This window comes from Hoplias malabaricus, chromosome 6 (genome assembly GCF_029633855.1).
Source record: "Hoplias malabaricus isolate fHopMal1 chromosome 6, fHopMal1.hap1, whole genome shotgun sequence".
NCBI lineage: Eukaryota > Metazoa > Chordata > Actinopteri > Characiformes > Erythrinidae > Hoplias > Hoplias malabaricus.
In genome coordinates, this window is record NC_089805.1 from 24979210 (window position 1) to 24998922 (window position 19713).

The window sequence follows — 19713 nt, forward strand, 5'->3', positions numbered from 1 at the left end:
GAGGATCAGCCGATAGGCTAAATCCGGTTTTGATTGACAGTTATTTTGAGCTCTAAACCGTCACTTAATCATTGGGAGCTTCAATCCCATCGCGGATTTTGCGAGTGAAGTCGAAAGACAAACTGCAGCCCATGTCTTAGTATTTGCTTGGTGAAATTACTTGACCATTCCCTTTGTTCATTGTGTAAATTTTCTGAGCAGACAATGAGCTTCCCCTCTTTGAAAGACCAGTAGTCTCAACCAGTAGTCAATTTATTATTTATGAATATTGAGAATGTTCAAATGATTTCATATTTTTCAAATAAAACTCAGTTGACGCTTACTGATCATTTTTCATCGAATGATTTTATTCAGACATGGTTGTGTCGAAGAACAACAGCGTCAGAGGACAGAATGTCTTTCCATTGGCAGCTTAGCGGTACCTCTCAGCCAGACACCAGGCCAGGTTCTGGAGGAACTTGTCAAAAGACACGTGAACCTCGGGAGTGAAGTCAGCAGGGAACAACATCCCCACGACCACAATGAGATTGTGGGCCAGGATCTGCGATTAAAAAGCAGACAAAACAGTGTCAGGTTTCCTTGGAAACAACAGCAGTGTTCTACGTTGTAAAATATTTTAGGCAACAGGCGTGTATGTTTAAGTTGAATATTAGACCTCCTCATCCGAATCACGTGTATTTTAAGGTTGTTCTCGAATATAACAGTGCACATTTTAAAGTAGACCCACCTTGAAGTTGGAAGGGTCCACTCTCAGCTTGTAGGCGTGCAGCTCGCTGAGCTGGTTCAAGGCGCCAGGAAGGTCATCGATTTTGGCCACAGCATCAGCAACGGCTCCCATGATGGTCTTTCCGTGCTTCTTCACCTGGGCAGATCCAGGGTTCAGATCAGACCAGTGGGAGAAGTAGGTCTTGGTCTGGGGGTACACGACGAGCATTCTGACGGAAAGAGTAGAACTGATTAGGTTCACAAACAACAAAACATATTTAAACATGTCTGGAACCACACAGTTGTGCAGTACATTCGGCATAGTGCTTTCAGTATAAGAGAATCAATTCTAAAAATGCCCAAACAGCCCAAAGCTGTTCCGGTCATTCAGTTATCGACATGTATATTTACTAGCCAAATGTAAGTATGTTGTTACCTGGCTAATGCCTCAGCCCCGATTTCATCGGCCCTGGAGGCGATTTTGCCCCAAAAGGCTTTCACCGCAGCCATGTCATCGACAGTGAGACTCATCGCTGCCTTTTCTTCTACTCCTCAACTCCGGAAGAATTCAGAAAAGTGTTCTTGTGAACTTGGCAAATTTCACCACCTTTATATTAAACTAGTAACGGACCCACCCCAACATAACATCTAAACCACACCTCAGATACACGTTACTACTGTACTCCACCCAGTCTAATCAACACGGTGCCAATGTATAGCCTGGTATCATTCTGATAACAAAAGTTCTTACATATATTTTGTAGTTACGTAGCGAGTTAATGTAAACCTGTACTATAAATTTACTACAAGCATGCAGATTTTTCGTAATCACCACTGAAACACCTAGATGTTTAAATGATTTTCAAAATAAATAAACATTTTTTAATGTACAATGTTCATTTCTTTGTGTGAAATATTTTCACGATTTGGACCCTGCAGCACCCTGCATGTAAGAATAGTTTGTGAATAAACTACAGGCAACGTATTTAGTAATTACGACTGAAAATATCAATAAACATACATCCTATATTTATTTCAACAAATATTTTGGTCAAGGTAATATTTAAAATGTGGTTTGTTTTCTTCCAACATATGGACACTGCTTAACCTGCATAAATTTAAATCAAAGAGACGTTTTACATCATTTGTCAATGATGTATAAATAAATACATTTGAAATGAAAACATACTTGAAAATAATTCGCTGTTCCCATTTGTTCAAATTACATTATTTTTTGTAATACATTGTTCAGCCCTTTATTGTATTTTGCACTGAATTTTGAGGATGCATTTTAAACTAAGTATCCGTGTGATTTTGTATAAAAGAACAAAAGTATAACAGTTCTGAAATAAAGTAATTTAAATTGCCAGGGCAGTGCCCTAGTGAAAAGAAATTATAATATGTATTTATCTCAAACACCACAGCAAAATTCCCAGTGTTAAATTAACAAACAATGTAAGTATAAAATGTAACGCTGAAACGTGTTAATTTAATACTAATAGAGTTGATTTAACATTGGTGAATTTGCTGGGTTGTTTTTCCATGTTACGTAATTTCCAAAAATGTCAAGGCTTGTACCTATAAAAGAAATCCTGATTACAATACCGAGAAAATGTGCCAGCATTTTTTGGCCAAAAGCCCATCAGTGATAACCAGTCACGTAAGCCTTACATCCGAAGAGAAATGAGCCAATCAACTTGTTTTCTGTTTGATGGGCGGAGATATTCAAAATGAATAAATTGCGCACTTTTCCGCTATAGAACATCTTCGAGCTAGCACCTGAAGAGACTCTATACCGTCAGTATGGTTGAGTGGACAGACTCCGAGCGCAGCGCCATCCTTGGCCTGTGGGGAAAGATCAATGTCGATGAAATCGGACCTCAGGCCATCTCCAGGTATTTCTTATTAAATTAAATTGTTAATTTGTTTTGTACATGTTGCTTTAGGACATAGTTCGACTTCATAATTCATCCTCATTTCAGGCTTCTGATCGTGGCTCCATGGACTCAGAGGCACTTTGCTTCATTTGGGAATCTGTCCAGCCCCGCCGCCATCCAGGGCAACCCCAAAGTGGCCAATCACGGGAAGGTGGTGATGGGTGGACTGGAGAGAGCCGTGAAGAACTTGGACAACATTAAGGCTGCCTACGCTAGTCTGAGTGTGATGCACTCTGAGAAGATTCACGTGGATCCCGACAACTTCAGGGTAGGTTTCAGAGGCTGATCTTATTACAATTATATCCCATGGAGTTTAAGATCAGTGGATTAATTCGTTGTTTTGGCATTATTTTTTTCCTCCAGCTTCTTGCTGAGTGCATCACCGTGTGTGTGGCCATGAAGTTCGGACCCTCCGTCTTCACCGCTGATGTGCAGGAGGCTTGGCAGAAATTCTTGTTAGTGGTGGCTTCTGCTCTGGGCAGGCAGTACCACTAGAGTCACTCGTCATTCTCAATGAACGTGAAAACAGCTTAAGACCAATTAAGTGTACAAAGCTGTAAACAAGAAGATTGCGCAAATAAATAAATAAAACATTTCAAACCTATCTTACTAGTCCTGATGTTTGTGCCATTTGTTTTTTGTTTGTCATTATAAGAACTATATATAGCAGTACTATATATATATACATGTTTGGTTCCTGAAAGCCCTATGTTTGTTTGGGAGATGTGTAAGTGTGAAAATTTTCTGAAGGTTTAAAAATACATCCTTAGGTACCCTTTTAAACGTTTTACCAAAAACAAAATCTGCTATCTATAAAACACCGTGGTTCTTCTGTCGCATTGCTCAAAGAATCTTTTATAAAACCTTTATTTTTAAGAGTGAATGAAATTACGTGAAACAGCTCAGTACACTCACACACACACACACACACACACACACATATATATATTTATATATAGTCTCGCTTTCACACAGGGTCATGTGGTCGTGGGTTGGAATATCTGACACTGACCGTGAGGAACTGAGTGTTTTTCCCTGTGTCTACGTGGGTTTCGTCTCACAGTCCAAAATCAAATGAATTTAAGTGTCAGCTGTGTCAGTAAATTATGTGTGGTGCTCTGGGATGAACAGGCTCCCCGTCCAGGGTGTGTACCTGCCTTGCTTCCAATGATTCCGTATAGGTTCCGAATCCGTCGCGACCTCTCATGACCCGGATGAAGCGGGTACAAAAAATGAACCGCTTGCCCTTTAAAAATTATATACTACTGTAAGAAATTAAACCACGTGCTTATGTTTCTAGATGATTCATTTATTAATACATTAATTCACTGTCTGTAACCGCTTTTCTAGTTTAGGGTTGCGGAGGGTCCGCGAGGAGAGTACCCGGAATCACTGGGCCCAAGGCGGGAACACACCGCAGACAGGAAGTCAGTCCACCACTGGGGTTTTTAAACTAGTTGTTGGATTTCCATTTTCCCGTACAGTGCAAAAATTTAGAGGTGATGCCAAGTCAAAAAATTACTGTCAAACATATCAACGGTGTGTAAAGAATCTCGAATTAGTGAAAGGTTCCTTGATAAACGCGAGGAAGTTGTGTTTGGTGGCTCGTTTTTAAGAGCTTTCAGACTAGTGGCAGACTGGATTATAAGATAGACTGAGGGGAGGGGGTGTTTGGGAGACTGATTTCTAGAAGTTGATAAAGCAGTTTCCATTCTGTTTCAAATTTGTGATTAAGTGCATAAGTGAAAGTACCCAGCCATTCTCAAAAGCTCAAACCATTGCCAGAAGGCTGGTAAATAAGGAATTTAAAATGTAAATATATATTTTTACATAACGTTTTAACTTTTGCCTTACTTTATCATAACTTTGTTAAAATGCAAATAGGTGGTTTGAAAAAATATTATTTATGGAACAATACAAATAGAAAATGAGACGGTTGAAAATCAATTAATATTAATAAATGTAAATATAAGGTCATTTTTAATATGACAGTTTGGCAACATATTATAGACATATAACTTTTAATAGTTCCTTGTCCATAAATGTTTATTTTTGAAAGTGATCAACTTTATACTGAGAGAAATATTTTATTTGGATTTATGTATCTCGAGGTCTCCGCCCAATGAATAATTAGTAAAATACAAGGACAAATTTAACCAATTTATATGAAGCTTTCATGGTTTCATGGGCAAAAATTTAGATCAATGGCAAGTGATCTTTGACTTAGGATGAACAGTGAAAAGACTGATAAATTATACACAGTTTCTAAGGCAAAAGTACAAAGGTTTATCTATAATTTAGCATCAAAAACCACATTGAAGCATTTTGAGATTTATTCATCGAATGATTTTATTCAGACATGGTTGTATCGAAGAACAACAGCGTCAGAGGACAGAATGTCTTTCCATTGGCAGCTTAGCGGTACCTCTCAGCCAGACACCAGGCCACGTTCTGGAGGAACTTGTCAAAAGACACGTGAACCTCGGGAGTGAAGTCAGCAGGGAACAACATCCCCACGACCACAATGAGATTGTGGGCCAGGATCTAGGATCAAAGAAATATAAAGAGCGTTAAAACTGTCAAAAATATCGAGGCAGGTGTTACTTGAAAAATATTTACAAAAATATGATTTGTACTCGAATTTTTATACAGTGCACATTTTAAAGTAGACCCACCTTGAAGTTGGAAGGGTCCACTCTCAGCTTGTAGGCGTGCAGCTCGCTGAGCTGGTTGAAGGCGCCAGGAAGGTCATCAATTTTGGCCACAGCATCAGCAACGGCTCCCATGATGGTCTTTCCGTGCTTCTTGACTGGAGCAGATCCAGGGCTCAGGTCAGGCCAGTGGGAGAAGTAGGTCTTGGTCTGGGGGTACACGACGAGCATTCTGACGGAGAAGAAACGGATTAGGAGTCCTCTTTATCAAATATTGTATAACAATGCACTCATTGACAAAACGTAAATTCGGTTAAAAAACCCAACCCGGTAAATTCGCAGTAATCATTCGTGAATTGTAAGATATACATAATTAAATTACCTGCCCAGGGCCTCAGCGCCGATTTCATCAGACTTGGAGGAGATTTTGCTCCAAAGGCCTTTCACCACAGCGACGTCCTTAGCAGTGAGACTCATGGCTAAGTCTTCTTCTTCTTCTCAGTTCAGGATATATTCAGAAAAAAAATGCTCCCGATGAACTTTTTTGGCCGCACTTGATCGTATTTATATTAAACTAGAAACTGACACACCCAAGCATCTCATCTAAACCACACCTCTGACAAAATGTTCTAGATGGACTCCACCCAGCGTAATCAAAACTGTGCCAGTTTTAGTCTGGCATAATTCAGATAAGAGGACTAATTTCCACCTAACTATTCATTTTCCAGCAAATCTGTATGAGCCATTAGTTTCAAGCTTGATTGTTCAAAAGCATCTACGTCTAGTCGACGTATTTTATTATTTTTACAGCATTATTTATGATTTTAGGTTGAAGAAATTAAATAAACTTGCAGAATTTATATGTATTATGTCTGCATGAAATCAACTATGCTTTCAATAGCATTCTGAATATTCGAAATAATATAAACATTCTTGGCGAATGTTCATGAACATTTAAACTACGGCCATAAATATTAGATTTTTAGATTTTTTTTATTAGACTTTTATTCGTTTTTAGTTAAAAAAATAACAACAAAGATCGTGTGTTTTCTGGGGCGAATTTCCGAATCAACCGAAAATCCCCTTGAAAGAATTAATGAATATAATATCAAACTAACCAAGCCCAAGCAATAGACTTCACATATATCTCACATATTAATTTAGATTGCATGCCTATTATTTTCTCTGAAATTATTTACTGAACAGTCCTCAATTGTTTTTGTTTTTATATAATGTAGCCTTTCCAAATTCACCAGAAAGCTTCTAATCATTACTTTGCATCTTGTTTAGATATTTATGTAGCACAACAAGGAAATATTTGCGAAAAAGATATTGGCAAAATAGTTCAATTAAAATGTACTTCTAAAATATGACAACTATCTCTCTTTTTTTATTTAATCTTGGTATGAATTCCAAGAATGCATATACCAAAACCTTTTTGGAAAAAAAATCGTCCAGTCATGTATACTTTACGCCCGACAAGAAAGAAGCCAATCACATTGCACTGTCTCAGAAGGGCGGAGACAATAAACATCAATAAATTGCACTCTATCTTTGCAGGGCCCAGGGATTTCTACTGAACATCTTCAAGCAAGTACACAAGAACATTCTAAACCGTCAGTATGGTTGAGTGGACAGACGCCGAGCGCAGCGCCATCGTTGGCCTGTGGGGAAAGATCTGTGTCGATGAAATCGGACCTCAGGCCTTTTCCAGGTAGTGGTTAATGTTTGTGGTGTTTAGATAATTATTGGTTCGTTTGTGCATCATAGTTGCTTTAGAACATAATTCTTCTACATAACTCTCCCTCGTTTCAGGCTTCTGATCGTGGCTCCATGGACTCAGAGGCACTTCGCTTCATTTGGGAATCTGTCCAGCCCCGCCGCCATCCAGGGCAACCCCAAAGTGGCCAATCACGGGAAGATCGTCATGGGTGGGCTGGACAAAGCCGTGAAGAACTTGGACAACATCAAGGCTACCTACGCTCAGCTGAGTGTGATGCACTCTGAGAAAATTCACGTGGATCCCGACAACTTCAGGGTAGGTTTCATAGAATGTGTTTTATTAAATATCATGTTCAAATAAACGTTTATATCGGTGGACTCATTCGTGTTTTTGCCATCAATTGTTATCTCCAGCTTCTTGCTGAGTGCATCACCGTGTGTGTGGCCATGAAGTTCGGACCCTCCGTCTTCACCGCTGATGTGCAGGAGGCTTGGCAGAAATTCTTGTGCGTGGTGGCTTCTGCTCTGGGCAGGCAGTACCACTAGAGTCACTCTCAATGAACAAGGAATCAGCTTATGACCAATTAAGTGTACAAAGCTGTTGACAAAATGATTACTTCCAATCAAATAAACCATTTTAAACGCATCTTATTGTTTGTTATTTATTGTGTCACTTCAATAGCAGGACTGTTTTACAGTCTGCGATAAAAATAATGCACGTAAAAGATTTTTTACTTTGAATATGTTATGGGAAAGGAGTGAGGGTGTAGTACATTAATATTAACAGCATATAGGAAATGAATTTATATGCTGAAACCATGTAGCCGAAAGCAGGCATTATTGTATGTATATTTATAACGGGTGTTAAGAGATAGTCACTGACTGATTAGCCTCTGTACTACTGCTATTAATATATTTTTATATTTAAGGCATTTAGCAGACACTCAGAACGACTTAAAAATGTTCTTCACTATTGACTAAGAAAAAATACTTAGCTACTTTGTATGATCCATGAGACCCTTCGAGCCTATATGCTAGCAAACACAAAAGTCAGTATGATTATACAATGATACATTTGCCTTAATGTCAAATCAAATGAGACATGAGTGTAATCTTAAGCCACATGCTACAAGTGTTGTAATACCACAAATAATAATAATCATGATAGGATATTAGACAGAAATAGTACTTGTTATTTTCTTGTTTACTTGGCTGTGGTTCAGGCAGTGGCATTTCAGTTGCATTTTTAGAACCCCTTACCTGGGTGGTGTCCACTGAAATGTTTGATAAAAGTTTAAAGCACTTATCATTTCTTATCCCTGCTTTTGTTGATGATCTATTTGAATTTATTTTAATTTAACCTTTCCAAACCAGCTTAAATTGGAAAGTTTTTAATTCTATATTTTTTAACTAATTTTAATTAAATTAGTGTGTTGTTTATCTGACATTTATTTGGTTGTTTAGATCTATTTTAATTTGTTTTTGATGTTTAAAAATCTGTTTGTGTGGTATTCCAGGTGGTTGTAAAGATTATGTTAGTTGGTTTCTATGATATTATGAGGAATGTTGTTGTCAAGATATGGTTAGGGAGTTTTCTGTTGTTGCTCTGAGGGCCATAGCTAAGTGACAGACATATTGTTTCAAGTAGCTGTTAGGTTGTTGCTAGGCACAGCTGGCACTAGGGATGAATGATTAGGGAGCTAAGCTTTAAAGGGGGTTTGTGATAATTGCCTCGTTGCAGCAAATTTCTTTGATGAGATATAAATAAAGCAAAGCTACATTAATAGTAGCTGCTGTCTTTACAAAAATAATTGAAATATTCATCTACAGACAGAGAAACAAAACAGAGTCGTGAACAAGTTAACTCGTTATATACAGGTATCTAAAATATACAGTCATAATGTCAGGATCACAAAGATCTGTTTAGTTAGCCCTAAATACTGCAGTTTTTAATGCATGAACATTCAGGCTTCCTTTATACCTTCATCAATAATCAGGTTTCTTCTGATAGCTTAATGCTATTTCAATTTGTTTAATTAAAAATTGTAACAGGCATTCAATTAATCTTTTTTCTTTATTTTTGTCTTGAAATAAAACTGCCAGGAAATTCACTACACCATCTCCTATAAGGGTTGTCAACATTTGAAATCAAAATATACAGAGGCCAGGGGACCAATATAACTGGTAAATACTTTTTGACTGTAGACAATCGTATAAAAAATTTTTGTTGTCAGACATTTATTAAGCCAACTGCCATCAGGACTGTCAGTGCCATCAGTAACATTTTTGAACAATGGCAAAGCAGAATCTATCCATGTATTCTGAAAATACTGTATTACCAGATAAATAACTATTATTTTTAATTGGTCATTATTTACAATAAGATCTGATGTGAAAGAATCTTATTGGTCTAAGAGTCTAAAAGACAGTCTCATCCTCATTACACGATCAGATGTCCACTCAAAATGTCATAGAATGAATGGCTTATTTAGGACTCATATTTGTCTTACGCTCTAATTAATGTTAATCTATAATAATGTTAATCTGAAGAATTACTTTGATATATATATAATGTGTGTAAAAAGATGCTGTCAGGTTGGTATATGCTACAAATATACATATCAGGAGAGGCAACGTAGAATCCTTTACGGTACTTTAGTGAATCAATGATCAATCAATTTCAGTTGCTGTTTTAAAAGCAACACAATAAACGCTTTCAGGTTTCGAACCCAGCTATGCGCAACACAGAAGTGCGTGGTTTTCACGTGTAGCCCACTGCGCCACTGAGGACCTTTACTAACACACTTAATATCTACCTTTTAAATGATAAATATACTGAAATATTTTTTATTGTTACAAAACAATCGGTGTCTTTTATCACTGTTATTTCTTTTATTTTATTTAAAAATATGCATTTATTTTTAATTCGAGTAACGTGATTATTTTTGCTGCTGCCATAAAGCTGTTTTCTTGGAGTTACTTGAGAAAGTTGCAAATGTAATATAAATAATTCTATTAGAGTTATATGTTTTACATACAGTAATACCTTGACTCTGTGAACGAGCTCGTAAATCTATTTGCTCGTAAATCAAATTAAATTTTTCCATTAACATTAATATTTCATGTAAAATATGTATTTTATAAATAACATATAATGTATAAAAACTAATAATACATAATAAAAGAGAAAGTAAAGATTAAACCGGTTCTTTTGTATTTATCTTGAAGATCAGACGAAGATGCTGGCGGCGGTGGAGGAGATAGGGGAATTTTTCATTTCGTGTTCTATCGCTTAAATTACTCGCTACACACTTAATGCTACAATGCCACAAAAACAGTGATACTTCAGAGACGCTTGCATGGCAAGATAACCAAGTGAACTGAACGCTAGCTGAACTACCTTTGGCCGGTGGCAAGCTCACTCGCTCAGATCTCGCATCATAAAGCAAACAATCCACCGAGCGACGGCTCATATCTCGGAAAACTCTTAAGTTGATTCACTCGTAAGTCAAGGTTTCACTGCGTGTAATTTTATTTTGCCATTAATGCTGTAATGAAGATGAATTGGCAATGTGAAAAGCAACTTTAATCATGTTGAAACTGGCTCCAAGGGTCAGACTTGGGAATGTTTAATGCTTTGCTTTAAAAAAATATAGCTGTGTTATTAATTTACTGTTGATATCCATTAAAATGAATGAATAAAACAAATAATAAAAGTCGCATTTTTCGTCAACCATTTTTATGACTCAACCCATTATAAAACTACTCTTAATTCTAAAAGGATATTATCCAGCCATTATAAATAGTGAATCCGTTTTTTTTTTTTGGTCTTTAGAAGACGGAAGGAAACCACCGAGTCCCAGGAGCCAGTAATCCGATCCAAATCTTACACAGGATTCCTTTAAAGAAAAGCTGAAAGTAAAGATAGAATTCTTTCCATTCAAAAAACAAATGATCTTGTATCAAGCGGATCATTGTTTTCACTGTGCACTGAGACCTTGCTAATAGCACATTTATGTTAAACCGAAATTAAGGGGATGTTTGGTTGAAGAACCATAATTTTTAAGTGTGTTTTTTATGAAAACAGGTTTAATATATCACGAAACATTATAGTTCAGAAAAGAAATACAGATATGTTGCAAATATTAATGTATGTAAAATCCGGTAAAGTTGGTTTCACATTCGCATATTCGGATTTCTTTTTCAATAGCTCTCCAACGCTGCTTGCAAAGGGATTAATACTTGCAAATAATTGATAATGGGATTCAAGACAAGCAGCTACCAGTTTATGTTAGAAATGTTTGCCTTTTAAAAATCACGAAGAGAGCTAAGGGACCGTCTACAAACTACACTACGTAAAAACGAAGGTTACGAACAGCAACTAAAAAGCATATCGTGTTTTATTATATGAAAATTAGGATTTTGTGTAATAATTATTGCTCTGTAGAGGGGGAAAATATTTAACAATAAAATAAAATAAACGAAACATTACAATATATGGCATTGCTGATAATTAAATTTGCTATGCCCAATAAACAGAATTATTTAAAAAATAATTCGTTTTTTCAATATTGCAAATAGAAATTGACAATAACAATAATAATAATTTATCAAGTGTCACTCACATGACATACACTACACCTCTTACATTAACTTAACCATTGCTGGCCTGTGGTGATAGATGTTTCATTATAAATTTCAATAGATATTGAATTGTTCCTAAACAAGTTATATTTGATCAAGTGTAAACCACCTGACATACTACACCCCTTAAACATCTCTGGCCCATGGTGATAGATTCTCCATTCAGTGTTTTTTCCCGCTGTCCGTCACCTTCGTTTTTACTGTTTAGTGTAGGTAAACAAGATTTACAATGCTTTAAAAATGGCTGATTTGAATTGTTTCCACATAAGATGTTTTTCAACTTGTAAATGTTTGTCTTTTGACATTTTTTAATTCCACACTGGATTTGGTCACAAAACCCACATCACATACATCAATAACTATCATAAAATGGCTTTAGTAGTTTTAAAGTTCCTTATTTTCTACCTGCATTTAGCCATTAATTTCTATTCAATTTTTTTTTTAATTTCACTTTGAACTTTATCGTTATGTCAATATCATGCATTACAGTATCTCAGTTTAAATTGCTGTAGTTTTCAAAACACCCTTAATATCTGACTACAGTGACCGCCATGTTACTCAGGAAGGGCAGCCAAGTCAACACACTTGGTATTAAAAATTTTTACTGTCAGGTTATTTCACTTTGTCATTATATCAATGTACTAGATTACAGGAACTAATTTTAAATGGCTGTGGTTTTGAAAAGATACATAATTTCCGAACAGAATGTCTACCCTCTTCTTCAAGAAGGTCAGCCAAGTCGACACACTTAATATCAGATCATTTTACTGTCAGGTTTTTTTTTTTTTCACTTTGATCTTTGTCATTTTGTACAAATCCCTGATTACAGCAACTACTTTAAATGGCAACAATCACCACCATCTCATTCAGGAAGGTCAGCCAAGTTAACACACTTAGTATCAGAAATTTTTACTGTCAGTATTTTTTTTTTTATTTCACTTTGAACTTTGTCATTATGTCTATATCCTAGATTACTTTAACTACATTTCAATGATTGTAATTTTGAATAGATTCATAATTCCTAAAAACAATCACCACCATCTTATTCAGGAAGGTCAGCCAAATCAACACACTTAATATCAGACCATTATACTGTCAGGTTCTTTTCTAATTTCACTTTGAACTTTGTCATTATGTCAATTTTATACATTACAGCAGCTACATTTAAATGACTGCCATTTTAAAATGTTCTATAATTTCCACCTGAAATTACCACCAAGAAGGTCAGTCTAGCATATACTCTTACCATCCACTTTTAAATCCACTTTGAACTGTGTTATTATATCCATATTGCAGATTACTTAAACTATATTTAAATGGCTGTTATTTTAAAATGTTCCATAATTTCCACCTGAAATAAGCACTACGTCATTCAAGAAGGGTAATATAGCAGACATAGAGTGCTATGGAAAAGTATATGCCCCTTACAGATTTCTAAAATGTTTCAGAATTTGACAAATTAAAATAACAGACAAAGATAAATAGTAAATAAAAATAAAATCAAATGATTTAATTTATTAACTGCAAAAAGCTATCCAAACAACCTGTTTTTTTGTGAAATAACACACCAAGGCCTTGTTACTACCACAATTATAGAATCAAGAAATCACTTAAATAGAACTTGTCTGACAACATGAAGTAGGCTAAAAGATTTCAAAAAGCAACACATTATGCACCAATCTTAAAAACAGATGGGAAACAAAGTCATCAGTCTGGAAAAACCATTCCACAAATGGCTTTCACTGTGAGTCAATCTAGGGAACCCTAGTAAAAGTCATTATCCACAAAAACAGAAAACATGGAACAATGGTGAAACTTCTCAGCAGTGTCCACCAAAATGACTCAAAGAGCTCATCCAGGAGATCACAAAGGAACTCAGAACAACATCTAAAGCACTGCAGGCCTGACTTGCCTCAATTAAGTGTTCAGGATTCATCAGTAAGATTAGACTGGGCAAAAATGGTATCCATGGAAGATTTCCAAGGCGAAAACCACTGCTGACCAAAAAGAACACAAAGGCCCACCTCACATTTGCCAAAAAACTTCTTGATTGATAATCTGTGGACTAATGAAACAAAAGTGTAACTTTTTGGAAGGTTATCCCATTACATCTGGCATATACTTAACACAGCATTTCAGAAAAAGAACATCATACCCATAGTCAAATATGGTGGTGGTAGTGTGATGGTCTGGGGCTACTTTGCTGCTTCGACTTGCTGTAATTGATGAAACCATGAATTCTGCTCTCTTCCAAAACATTTTGAAAGGGAATGTCTGGCCCTCAGTTTGTTACCCTACAATGTGGCTGAATTAAATCAATTCTATAAAGAAGAGTGGGCCAAAGTTCCTCCAAAGACATGTGAAACACTTATTGCCAGTTATCGCAAACACTTGATTGCAGTTGTTGCTGCCAAGGGTAGCACAACCAGGTTATGGGGGGTTAGGTTGTTTGGAGAGCTTCCCTTAATTAATTAAATCATAATTGAAAAACTGTTTTTATTATTTACTCAGGTTGTCTTCGTCTGATATTTAAAGTAGTTTAAAAATCTGAAACCCTTAAGTGTGAAAATGTGTAAATACAAAAGAAATAGGGGCAAATACCTTTTCATAGCACTTTATGTCTGCTATACTAACCTTCTTGAATAACCTGGTTCTCATTTAAGGTGTAAATTAATTTAATTTATCTACTTTAACATTTAATGTATCTACTCTAATGTATGATATTGACATAATGAGAAAGTTCAAAGTGAAATTAAAAAAGTGTGACTTGGCTGACCTTACTGAATGAGATGGTTGTTTTTAGGAATTGTGGATCTTTTCAAAATTACAGCCATTGAAATGTAGTTAAAGTAATGTATGATAGTGACATAATAGCAAAGTTCAAAGTGAAATTAAAATAGAAATTTAATAGAAATTAATGGCTAAATGTAGGTCAAAAATGAGGGACAGCCATTGTATAATAGTTATTGATGTATGTGATGTGTGTTTTGTGACCAAATCCAAGGTTGAATAAAAAAATGGATAAAGACAAACATTTACAAGTTAAAAAACATGTTCATTTTATGTAGAAACAATTTAAAAGCATGTGTGTGTGTCTGTGTTGCCCTGTGAAGGACTGGCGCCCGCTCTAGGGTGTATTCCCTTGCGCCCAATGATTCCAGGTAGGCTCTGGACCCACCGCGACCCTGAACTGGATAAGCGCTTACAGATAATGAATGAATGAAAAAATGAATTTAAAAGCAGTGGAAAACAAACGTCTTTTTCATCTCTTTTCAGCTCGTTGGCCTTCCATGGCAGCAGTCGCCGTCTAACAGAGAGCGCTTTCCTTTAGTGTAGTGCTGTGTGCGGCAAAAGTAAAGAAAAAGTGTGTTTATGTATGTGATTAAATGTCTAGGTGTATGTGTGTATGCTTATGTAAGCTAAATTTCATAAAAATATGTACATGGATATGAAAGCAATAATGAACTATAAGGTCTGTCAGCTTCATATTGTACCATTTATAGACGAGTAAGTGACTTTTTTAGCCTCAGAGAGCTGTTGCTCTTTAGCGTCTGATAGCTAGACCAAGAGAATTGAATGTCTGATGGCGTGACTGCAGTTCGTTAGAGAGCTATTGTAGAAAGAATCCGAGTATGCGATTATGAACCAACTCGTATTTAGACATTTGTGCCATTGTTACAATGTTCAAAAATATGGTTACCTGTCAAGTCACGTAGTTTTTATTTTATAATGGCCATGATGTCATTTTTTATTTCAAAGCTTTTACCCACGACTAAATACTAAATTTAATTGGATCAATTGGATTTTCATTTAATCATTTGGTCGAGAAAGACGCAGTTTTGGCTGGTTTGGTCATACAATTCCTGGGCTGGAAAGTGGAACCACTCAAGCCCTGGTAAAAAGTGACATGAGGAAATATAAACATGCAGATCATTTGAACCATGTTCAAGTGTTGAGAACTGCGGTCAAATTGGCAAATTACATCTGTAAATCGAAGGCCTCATTTTTAAACATTATGAGCTGATTTATAAAATGGGAATTTCATGTGAAAATGTGTGTAGATAAACCAAGTTCCAGGCTGATGTCACCCTTGTTGGTGAGTGTTTCATACATATTTTACATAGAATACCAATCAGTAACGGCTTCATTCTTTTCAGGGTCGTTGGGATTCAACACAGGGGAGTTCAGTGTACTAAATATTTGTTTTCCTCCAGCTCCTTGATGAGAGCATTACCTTGTTTGGACCTTATAATTAATATATTGAATGAAATTAAGCTTTATAGCTTTCTGGGCGTATTCATATTTAAGGCTGTCCCCAGGTTTACCGTATATTACCTATTGTTGTTTACATTTTTTGAATAATTAAGAAAATTAAGTAACTTTAGTTAAATAGGACATCATATAATGATTTAAGTTTAACTAAAGTATAGAAAAGGCGTATATTGTCACATTAACGTTAATGATGCATTTCATCATTAAGGCGAATCTCCCCTTTAATAATATTTTAAGGTGCTGTTACATTTAAAACACTAAATTGTTAATACACGTTTGTAAACACAGGTAAATGATTTCGACCATCAAGACTGGATGTCTCCTATTGAAATATGCCGTACAGTGGGAGTGCAGTGCAGAGAATGCTACTCCAGCAGCGATTCTTCACAAAACCTGTCATTTCCTGCCGCTGCGCTGAAGTTGTTTATTACTGAAAGAGGCTGAGCATCATATACAGGTAACCTTTACTACCTGTGGTTAGGGTAAGTCAGAAATAGAAGAACAGAACAGAAGTAACGTCCCCTGAAACCATGGAGACAAGACTGTCTTTGTGTGCGTGTGTTACGCTGCAGTGACAAATGAGGCAATTAGAAATTCAAAGGATATTTATTTTCCAAAGAGCTACTTTTTTGACCAAGAAACACACGTGTGGAATTTACTTTATTGGTTTGGAGACAGCTCTGTGAAAGCTGTGTTTCATGCCATATGTTCATCTGTACTTATCAGCCAGAGCTGCAGACACGGCTGCGAGGAACTTGTCCACGGCAACGTGCACCTCAGGGGTGAAATCGCCCGGGAAATGTACGGCAAAAGTCACGAGGATGTTGTGAGACAAAATCTGAAGAGGAAAATAAAAGGGGTAAATGTAAAAAAGTCCGGAAATAATTACATTTGGGTGTTGTAGAGGAAGCATAGACTGTTATTGGGGGCACACTATACACTCAGGACCTACCTTGAAATTTCCGGGATCCACACGTAGTTTGAAAGCATGCAAATCGGACAGGCTGCTTAGTCCACCAACGAGGTCATCCATCTTTCCCACGGCATCAGTGATCGCGCCCATCACGATTTTGCCATGCCTTTTTACTGGCTCAGAACCAGGGGTGAGGTCAGGCCAGTGTGCGAAATAGGTTTTGGTCTGAGGGTAGGCGACCAGCATTCTGTGGAGAGGAGGCGAGAGGATCGTGGGCACATGTTTCCCTCATACACGAGCTAACAAATCGTCTGATAAAATAAACGCTCACAGTATTTTCATGGAAGATAACACACTTACCTTGCGATAGCTTCATGGCCAATAGCGTCAGCTTTGCCCGAAATTTTAGCAAAAAACGCCTTGACCGTGGCCTTGTCCTTGGCTGTTAAACTCATTTCGGTTTTTTCCACTTCTGAATTTCAGGAGGAGAACGTCCGCTGTTTTATAGCGTCTTAGGGGCCACACCCAACAAGATGACCATTCTTAGCCACACCATTTTCAGCTTGCCTTGTTTATAGTACCCTCAGGGGAAAAATGCTACTGTGGAGTTACAATGGTCGCTTCAGGTATAAACAGTGTAAATTTACAACAGTGGTTTTATGTTCTCTAAAGGTACATTACATTCTCATCGACAGAAGGCGAAGGGAATATTTGTAATATTTTATTAGAGAGCTGTGTAAAAGGTACTGAAAATGTCTAACAGTGTAAAATACGAAAAAAAAAACATTATTAAGGTAAGAAATGATATTCTGTTTTTGACTGATTAGGTTTAACCCTTACCAAATATCTCCAAGTGCAATAATAATAATAATAATAATCATCATAATCATCATCATAATAATGCCCTACACTTGCTCAATAATGTATTTAGCGAATCAGTTCTGTTTTTACGTTAACACTTGGTAATAGTCACTGTGCGTCTCTTAATATAAACAAATGCAATTCAACAATTGTAAATTTCAAAATTTTTATTTCACATTTAAGAGCAAAAATTAGTCAGTTTTTCTTCTTCTTCTTCCTTTTATTTATTTATTTGTTTATTTGTTTATTTATTTTTCTTCTATTCTGAATTAAAAGCGGGCTATCCAAAGTCTAGGGTTTTGGCAAAATCCAGACCGTATTTGGCTAGCCAAGAGAGGTCATCTGAGGAGAGCAACCAAAAGTATGAGCCAAGTGAAAAAAAGAACATGACATTCTAGATTATCACCGAAGATGCCTTTAAACATTTTTAAATGGGTGGAGCGGGTCTGAATTACTAGATTGAAAAAAAACGTAGCAAAATAATTACACCATCAGAACTCGAACACACTTTAGTCGAAAATAAATGGATAGACTCCAGGTGTAAAAATATACAGCTACGCGTATTAAAGTACAGAATTTGTACCAAAACATCATCTTTAAATATATAGATATTTATTGGGTGTATATTTTTAGGTATTGAATTCTACCTTTCATGACAAAATGCAAAAATTAAACCGGTGTGCAAAACACAAACACACAAACATATATACACACATATTTTATATATAAACCTGTTCAGGATTTTATGTGGTGTTTTATAACTACTATCAACCATGTTGCGTAAAAACTGGTTTTGAAAATGTAAATGGTTTAAATTTTAAAATAAAATCAATAAGATAAAGAAGATAAATAAATAAGATAAATAAGATCAATAAAAATTCAAATTAAACATTTAATGAAGTTACAGGCCTGCTTATAATAGGTTCTTTCATAATGTGTTTAAAACATTTTTTTTAATGAAGTGAATTTTATGGATGACCAGTGTTGAACCAATCAGTCGTAGTGTCAAGCAGGGGGCGGAGATCTAGCCTAAATAAAAAGTCCACGCGCTGTTTCTATCCATCTCTCAGCAGTAGAAGATTTTAGTGCTGGAAATCCCTCAGATAAGAAAGAGCTAACAATATGGTGGTGTGGTCAAATGCCGAACGCAGCGCCATTTCAGGCGTCTGGGGCAAAGTGAAAACTGATGAGATTGGACCCCAGGCTTTGGCAAGGTAATGTCGTTTACTAAACGGCGAGTAAATCATAGTGCATTTGTGTGTGAATTTTGTATTTCTTCTTTGTGGCAGATTGTTGATCGTCTACCCCTGGACTCAGCGGTATTTCGGAAGTTTTGGGGATTTGTCCAGTGCCGCTGCGGTCCTGGGAAATCCTAAAGTTGCTGCCCATGGTAAAATACTGCTGGGAGCTCTGGACCAGGCTGTGAAGGACTTGGACAACATCAAGGGAACCTACTCCAGTCTGAGCCAGCTGCACTGCGACAAACTGAACGTTGACCCTGATAACTTCAGAGTACGTATCCATGAAATAAAACGAAACATTTCACCAACAGCGGAAACACCAAGACCTGTTTATGTCTAATGTTTTGTTGTCTTTTGTTCCACAGCTGCTGGCCGACTGTATCACCATTGTGGTGGCTACCAAATTAGGACCCTCATTCTCTCCCCAAGTTCAGGGCACATGGACGAAATTGCTGGCAGTTGTTGTTGCCGCTCTAAGCAGCTGTTACTTTTAAAACTCTTACCAATGGAGTGGCTTTACGTCACATAATTGAATCAAATAAACATGAATGACCCCCTGTGTGAATCAGTGTGACTTTTTTTTTTTTACATGAACTCAGGAAAACCAGTCAAAGATATGTGGTTCTATTAAACCTCTTAACTAGATGTTCCAAACAATAACAACAACACCATTAATAATATTTATGAATTTTAAACAGATTTTTATTTCAGGAGGCAGACAGTTTGTATATCGTAAAGACAATATGACGTTCTCAAGCTTGTTGTTT

General features: G+C 36.5%; 6 protein-coding genes across 6 annotated transcripts; 3 read left to right on the forward strand and 3 right to left on the reverse strand.

Moving 5' to 3' along the window:
* Window positions 1–368: 368 nt before the first annotated feature.
* On the reverse strand, window positions 369–1452 carry LOC136699174 (hemoglobin subunit alpha-like). Its single transcript, XM_066673667.1, has 3 exons — window positions 1142–1452; window positions 728–935; window positions 369–541 (listed from the first exon to the last, which is right to left on the reverse strand). Exons 1-3 carry the CDS (start codon window positions 1234–1236, stop codon window positions 413–415), a joined length of 432 nt encoding a protein of 143 aa, XP_066529764.1. The 5' UTR covers window positions 1237–1452; the 3' UTR covers window positions 369–412.
* A 1031-nt stretch (window positions 1453–2483) lies between these two features.
* Window positions 2484–3238, forward strand: LOC136699140 (hemoglobin subunit beta-like). The gene is made up of 3 exons (XM_066673604.1): window positions 2484–2600; window positions 2688–2910; window positions 3006–3238. Exons 1-3 carry the CDS (start codon window positions 2509–2511, stop codon window positions 3135–3137), a joined length of 447 nt encoding a protein of 148 aa, XP_066529701.1. The 5' UTR covers window positions 2484–2508; the 3' UTR covers window positions 3138–3238.
* A 1721-nt stretch (window positions 3239–4959) lies between these two features.
* On the reverse strand, window positions 4960–5877 carry LOC136699969 (hemoglobin subunit alpha-like). The gene is made up of 3 exons (XM_066675059.1): window positions 5676–5877; window positions 5318–5525; window positions 4960–5186 (listed from the first exon to the last, which is right to left on the reverse strand). The coding sequence occupies exons 1-3, from the start codon at window positions 5768–5770 to the stop codon at window positions 5058–5060; spliced, it is 432 nt and encodes a 143-aa protein (XP_066531156.1). The 5' UTR covers window positions 5771–5877; the 3' UTR covers window positions 4960–5057.
* Window positions 5878–6848: 971 nt separating this feature from the next.
* Window positions 6849–7656, forward strand: LOC136699968 (hemoglobin subunit beta-like). Its single transcript, XM_066675058.1, has 3 exons — window positions 6849–7007; window positions 7109–7331; window positions 7430–7656. Exons 1-3 carry the CDS (start codon window positions 6916–6918, stop codon window positions 7559–7561), a joined length of 447 nt encoding a protein of 148 aa, XP_066531155.1. The 5' UTR covers window positions 6849–6915; the 3' UTR covers window positions 7562–7656.
* An 8876-nt stretch (window positions 7657–16532) lies between these two features.
* Window positions 16533–17334, reverse strand: hbaa2 (hemoglobin, alpha adult 2). The gene is made up of 3 exons (XM_066673666.1): window positions 17205–17334; window positions 16884–17091; window positions 16533–16769 (listed from the first exon to the last, which is right to left on the reverse strand). Exons 1-3 carry the CDS (start codon window positions 17297–17299, stop codon window positions 16641–16643), a joined length of 432 nt encoding a protein of 143 aa, XP_066529763.1. The 5' UTR covers window positions 17300–17334; the 3' UTR covers window positions 16533–16640.
* Window positions 17335–18781: 1447 nt separating this feature from the next.
* On the forward strand, window positions 18782–19498 carry hbba2 (hemoglobin, beta adult 2). The gene is made up of 3 exons (XM_066673587.1): window positions 18782–18919; window positions 18995–19217; window positions 19312–19498. The coding sequence occupies exons 1-3, from the start codon at window positions 18828–18830 to the stop codon at window positions 19438–19440; spliced, it is 444 nt and encodes a 147-aa protein (XP_066529684.1). The 5' UTR covers window positions 18782–18827; the 3' UTR covers window positions 19441–19498.
* The last annotated feature ends 215 nt before the right edge of the window (window positions 19499–19713 follow it).